Source organism: Epinephelus moara, chromosome 9 (assembly GCF_006386435.1).
Source record: "Epinephelus moara isolate mb chromosome 9, YSFRI_EMoa_1.0, whole genome shotgun sequence".
Taxonomy (NCBI): domain Eukaryota; kingdom Metazoa; phylum Chordata; class Actinopteri; order Perciformes; family Serranidae; genus Epinephelus; species Epinephelus moara.
The window spans coordinates 35,160,107-35,166,297 of NC_065514.1; the positions used below are offsets into that span (position 1 = coordinate 35,160,107).

At 46.2% G+C, this 6,191-nt stretch overlaps 1 protein-coding gene across 3 annotated transcripts in view; it reads right to left on the minus strand.

Moving 5' to 3' along the window:
* The window catches only part of syk (spleen tyrosine kinase), a 68,916-nt gene that overhangs the window by 27,299 nt on the left and 35,426 nt on the right, over positions 1–6,191 (minus strand). For all 3 annotated transcript variants that reach the window (XM_050052691.1, XM_050052692.1, XM_050052690.1), the window contains exon 5: positions 1,615–1,753. In XM_050052691.1, the coding sequence (XP_049908648.1) occupies positions 1,615–1,753 (139 nt within the window). The remainder of the gene's footprint in view (positions 1–1,614; positions 1,754–6,191) is intronic.

The following is a 6,191-nucleotide window of genomic DNA, read 5'->3' on the forward strand; positions in this document are numbered from 1 at the left end:
TTAACTTTATGGTTAACTTATTTACACTTTCCTCGCTCTGACTCAGGCTCTTCTTTTAAAGATAAACGTGCACCGTCTACTACACATGCATTAATATCTCTACATCCACTGGATTAAAATGGAGGCGCTGTCTTTTATTTACCTGTTGCCATGGTGAATCGTGGAGTCGGAGCTCCGTTGATGATGGCTTTTTATTGTCGGCTTAACTCAGAGTAAACATACTCAGAGTTGACTGAACTATCTCAAATCAGCTGTTCTGGAACCGGTAACTCAGAGTTTCCCATCTCAGGGTAAATCAACTCAGAGTTCAGGGTTAGACTCAGAGTTTGTTGAACCTCCTACCTGGAATACCCCTCTGGGTGTAGTGACTGTGTGCAGCTTCCTGAAGCTGTGTCATCACAGTGAGTTTAACAGGTTTGGTACCATTCCTACAGAAGCCAAAACTAAATAAAGGGAGTTGGTATTGTTCCACCAGATATACTGTAGATTCCTGGTAATGTGGAGAAAGCATGAATTAAACGTGACAACTTAAAATAATTGTTAAGCTTACAGAGTATTTGGCAACTAGTTGAAGATTTCTGTGGGAGGTGGGAGATGTGAGTTGTGGCCATGGCCCGAGGAGCATGAACATACTCAGCACTTTTGACGGCAAGAGTGACCATAAAAGATATCTATGTAACTATATGAACTACATCATGTTATTTCTAAAAAGACATAGAATTACTAGTTTAATTGTATGCCTCTGCAAATCTGTCAAGTTGCAGTTACAGTTTACATCCATTTCTGTGAAAACATGGATCCTTCACACATTTTCCCCCAGCAGCACAGAAGATCTATACAATCAGCACAGTTTCAAGGTGGACACCCAAGAGGAGTGTCATTAATTCAGTATCTGACCAAATATTTCCCCTTCTGTCCTTGAGATATGACATTGATTAATGGCCAGAAAAGTATTTTTGCAGAACATTATGATGTCACAGTGAAGATGACTTCATCATTTTATCCAATTAGACATTTGTGTGAATTTTTTTCTAATCAGTTCAGTCATGAGTCCAGATGAATGTTTGTGCCAAATTTGAAGAAATTCCTTCAAGGTGTTCTTGAGATACTGCTTTTATAAAAATGTGATGGTCGAGGTCATGGTGACCTTTGACCTTTGATCACCAAAATCTAACCAATCTAACCATCACTGAATCCAAATGAACATGTGTGGCAAATTTGAAAAAAATTCCCTCAGGGTGTTCTTAAGATATTGCATTCATAAAAATTAGACAGCCAAGGTCACAGTGACCTTAACCTTTGACCCTTGACCACCAAAAACATATCAGTTTATTTTTCAGCCTAAGTGAGCATTTGTGCCAAATTTGAAGAAACTCCCTCAAAGCGTTCTTGAGGTATTGTTTTCATAAGAATGGGATGGACAGACGTACAAATGGACAACCTGAAAACAAAATGCCTCTGGCCACAGCTATTGCTGGCATGAGGGTATAATAAAATGGGTGGCAGTCACTGAGCAACACTTGAGACAGCTGCTGGGAAATCTTAAAACTGACCCTGAGAGTCAAAGATAAAGATCAACATGAAAAAAGCAGAAATATGAAAATCAATGTTAACCTGCCACAGGGTGTCAAACTTCTTGCCATCTGGGATGGAGAGCTTGCCGGTCCTGTCCTTGTCGATGCGATAATGCATGACTTGCCCTTCATGGAGTAAACACAGAGCGTAGGATCCATTCACATCTCTCTGTCGGATCCTGCACTCTCAGAGAGAAGAAACAGAATTAAAGTAGGAGTTAATGTAACATAAGTACCATTAATACTCCGCCTTCATAGATGTGAATGGTGTTTTGTGAGGAGCCAAACATACATTTGTGAAATGAAAGCAGCTCACATGACTGTATTCAGAAAAGCAAACTATGAATCAGAGATCTGTTTTTCTTCTCATTCCATATGCCTGAGCTTACTTGGGTGCTGGACCCATATTTATTACTTATTTATGGACATTTTTCAGCATTTTTAAGGTGAACATCTACTATTTTAAGCTGCACTCTGCACTGTTTGTTGTCAAATTTGAAGAACTTTCCTCAAGGTATTTTTAAGATATTGGCCTCTAGTTTCCCGGCGCAGCGCAGGGTGGCGAACCCCACGCAGTTTGGTAGTTTGGCAGACCGAGGTGCGCTGAGATGGGTGTTTCGTGTCAAAAGGCTTCACTGAAGGTGCCCTAAAAGCTCGCCAGCTGAAACCAGGTCTACTGTCAACGCAGGCGGAGCGCAGCCGGTGTAGCGGACAGATGATGTCACAGTGACCTTGACCTATGACTACCAAATTTTGATCAAATTATCCTATACTCAAAGTGGATGTTTGTGCCAAATCTGACGAAATCCCTAAAGGTAATCTTGAGATAACGCATTCACGACCTTTGACCTTTGAGTAATAAATTACTTATAACACTACTTTTGCATTACTTTGACCAAAATGAGCTCAGAGGAACTAATGTTCATTTTAAAAAGATGAGGGTCATGTTGTTTCACAGCAGGTAATCAAAGAACATAAAAACCTGTTTATTAAAGTTCATTTCAAATCCAGTGCTAAACAGGTCTGACCCATTCATGTATTCACACACAGTGGTTACCACTTTGTATTAAAATCCCCTTCTTATATCAACAATAGCATGATGAAATAGAACAATTAAACAGCCAAAAGATCAAAGTCTGATAATTACGATGTTTGTGATATTTGTGGGCCTATGATATGAAACACAATAAATAAATATTGAGGTTAGCACAACAAACAGAATTGCATGTGATTAAGTCACTATGATGAGTGTAAATTCCTGATATGCCAGTCAACTACAACAGCACCAGAGAGAGAGTTATGCATAAAAATGGGACTGTGTGCCAGCTATGCTCTACAGTTTTAGGGGATGTGAAAGGAAACACATCCTACATATACTAACAACACCTTGATGCACCGATCACCAGGACGAGGAGGAAACAAATTGGAGGCCAGTTCCTAATCCCTGCTTTTTTCTAGCAACCTTAAGACACAAAATCAGAACAGGATACACTGTAGACGTTGCAGGTATATCGATGGAAAAACACTGAACATGATAACGCACAGTACAATATGACCCAGATGTGCTGCTCACTGCCACCCTTCTATAATACAGTCTGTATTGTCATGACAACACACAATAACCTTCAGATGATACTTTTTCTGGTGGCAGACAGGTAGAAGTGGAGCTGAGTGGATCAGTGTGGATGAATAAAAAATGCAAACAATAAACAACAGTTTATTTCGGGTGGTAACGCATTACATGACATAGTAAATGTAATAATTTTACCTGAAATCCTGTTCATAACGCATTATATTACTTCATTACTGCTAAAATGTAATGTATTACTTTTGTACAGTAACGTATTACCACCAACACTGGATGAAACAGATCGTGTTAAACACTTTTTAATCCATGCCAACAAATTTCTTCAAAATCATACAGTGAACAGTATATCATAAAGAGAACACAGTCAACAGCTGTATCAGTCCAAAAATCAACTATAAACTATACATGAAATAGAATGAGGTTACAAGAAAAGCTTGACATGAATTGAAAAGTTTGTAAGGGAGACATATAAGAAGTTTCCCTTTGAAGAACAAGATTATTATGTTCTCTTTCCTGTGACTTCACTGCCACTGTGGTGCTTATCAAGGTTCATGGTTTTTGGTTTAGACTTTAGTGATGGATGCACCTCTATGAAACTTTTTTGATACTTTAACATGTGAAATGACAGCTTTCAATTACAACTCTCTGTCATAGTGTTCTGAATTACTCTCATCTCATCTCATCTCATCTCATCTCATCTGCATACAGCATTTTAGTAGTATCTGTCTTAGGTTAGGTGAGGTGAGGTGAGGTGAGGTAAGGTAAGGTAAGGTAAGGTAAGGTAAGGTAAGGTAAGGTAAGGTAAGATAAAATAAGATAATCCTTCATTTGTCCCACAGCAGCAAAAGGGTCAGTGCACAGAACAAGAAGCATCAGTAAATAACACAATGGCATTCATTCATTTTCCATAACCGCAGATTGGTTCTGGGCGAAGGGTCAGACAAAGAACGGTTCAAAAGACCCTTCATGATGGAAAACAACAAGAGTTGGCGTACCCGGCCCGGAGGGTTACCGGGGCCCCGCCCTGGAGCCAGGCCTGGGGCTGGGGCCCGTGGGCGAGCGCCTGGTGGCCGGGCCTTCGCCCATGGGGTCCGGCCGGGCCCAGCCCGAGCCGGCTACATGGACTTGTCCCCCTGCAGGCCCACCACCCGCAGAGGGATCCAGAAGGGTTCGGTGCAGTGTGGATTGGGCAGCAGACCAAGGCGGGGGCCTTGGCGGTCCGATCCTCGGCTACGGAAGTTGGCTCTTGGGACATGGAATGTCACCTCTCTGGCGGGGAAGGAGCCGGAGCTTGTGGAAGAGGTTGAGCGCTACCGGCTAGATATAGTCGGCCTCACCTCGACACATAGTTCCGGCTCTGGAACCCAAGTCCTTGAGAGGGGTTGGACTCTCTCCTTTGCTGGAGTTGCTCCGGGTGAGAGGCGGAGGGCCGGGGTGGGCTTTCTGATAGCCCCCAGACTCTCTGCCTGTACGTTGGGGTTCACCCCAGTGGACGAAAGGGTTGCGTCCCTGCGCCTTCGGGTCGGGGAACGGGTCCTGACTGTTGTCTGCGCTTATGCGCCGAACAGCAGTTCAGAGTACCCGCCCTTTTTGGAGTCCCTGGGACGGGTGCTGGACAGTGCCCCGACCGGGGACTCCATTGTTCTGCTGGGGGACTTCAACGCTCACGTGGGCAATGACAGCAGGACCTGGAGGGGCGTGATTGGGAGGAACGGCCTGCCCGATCTGAACCCGAGTGGTGTGCAGTTATTGGACTTCTGTGCGGGTCGCAGTTTGGCCATAACTAACACCATGTTCGAGCATAAGGATGTCCATCGGTGCACGTGGCACCAGGACAGCCTAGGTCGCAGGTCAATGATTGACTTTGTAGTCGTATCATTTGACCTGCGACCATATGTTCTGGACACTCGGGTGAAGAGAGGAGCAGAGCTGTCAACTGATCACCACCTGGTGGTGAGTTGGATCAGGTGGCAGGGGAGGACACCGCGCAGACCTGGCAGGCCCAAACTAGCAGTGAGGGTCTGCTGGGAACGCCTGGCGGAAGAACCTGTCAAGATGATCTTCAACTCCCACCTCCGGGAGAGCTGAGGCAGAGGGGCCTTGTTCCGCTCTGCCATTGTCGAGGCGGCTGTTGCGAGCTGTGGCTGCAAGGCCGCTGGGGCCAGTCGCGACGGTAACCCCCGAACCCGCTGGTGGACACCAGAGGTGAGGGGAGCCGTCAGGCTGAAGAAGAAGGCCTACAGGGCATGGTTGGTCTGTGGGTCTCCAGAAGCAGCTGATGGGTACCGGCGGGCCAAGCGGAGCGCAGCAGCGGCAGTCGCAGAGGCAGAAACTCGGGCGTGGGAGGAGTTCGGTGAGGCCATGGAGAAAGACTATCGATCAACTCCAAAGAGGTTCTGGCAAACTGTCCGGCGCCTCAGGGGGGAAGGCGACAACTTGCTCACATTGTTTACGGTGGGGGGAGCTGCTGACGTCAACTGGGGACATTGTCGGGCGGTGGAAGGAATACTCTGAGGAGCTCCTCAATCCCACCAACACGTATTCCAGTGAGGAAACAGAGCCGGGGGTCTCGGGGGCGGGTCGTCCAATTTCTGGGGCAGAAGTCGCCGAGGTAGTGAAGGAACTGCGCGGCAGCGGAGCCCCTGGGGTGGACGAGATTCGCCATGGATACCTCAAGGCTCTGGATGTTGTAGGGCTGTCCTGGCTGACACGCCTCTGCAATATTGCGTGGACATCGGGGGCAGTGCCTCTGGAGTGGCAGACCGGGGTGGTGGTCCCCATCTTCAAGAAAGGGGACCAGAGGGTGTGTTCCAACTACAGGGGGTTTACACTCCTCAGCCTACCCGGTAAAGTCTACGCCAGGGTGCTGGAGAAGAGGGTCCGGTCGATAGTTGAACCTCGGATTGACAATTGACTTCCCAGCCACTGCAATTCTCTTCTTGTAGCTCTCGCCATCGCCAAGAAAACAATCCTAGTCAATTGGAAAGATAAACAGACCCTCAACATCAACCATTGGCTGAATCTCCTTG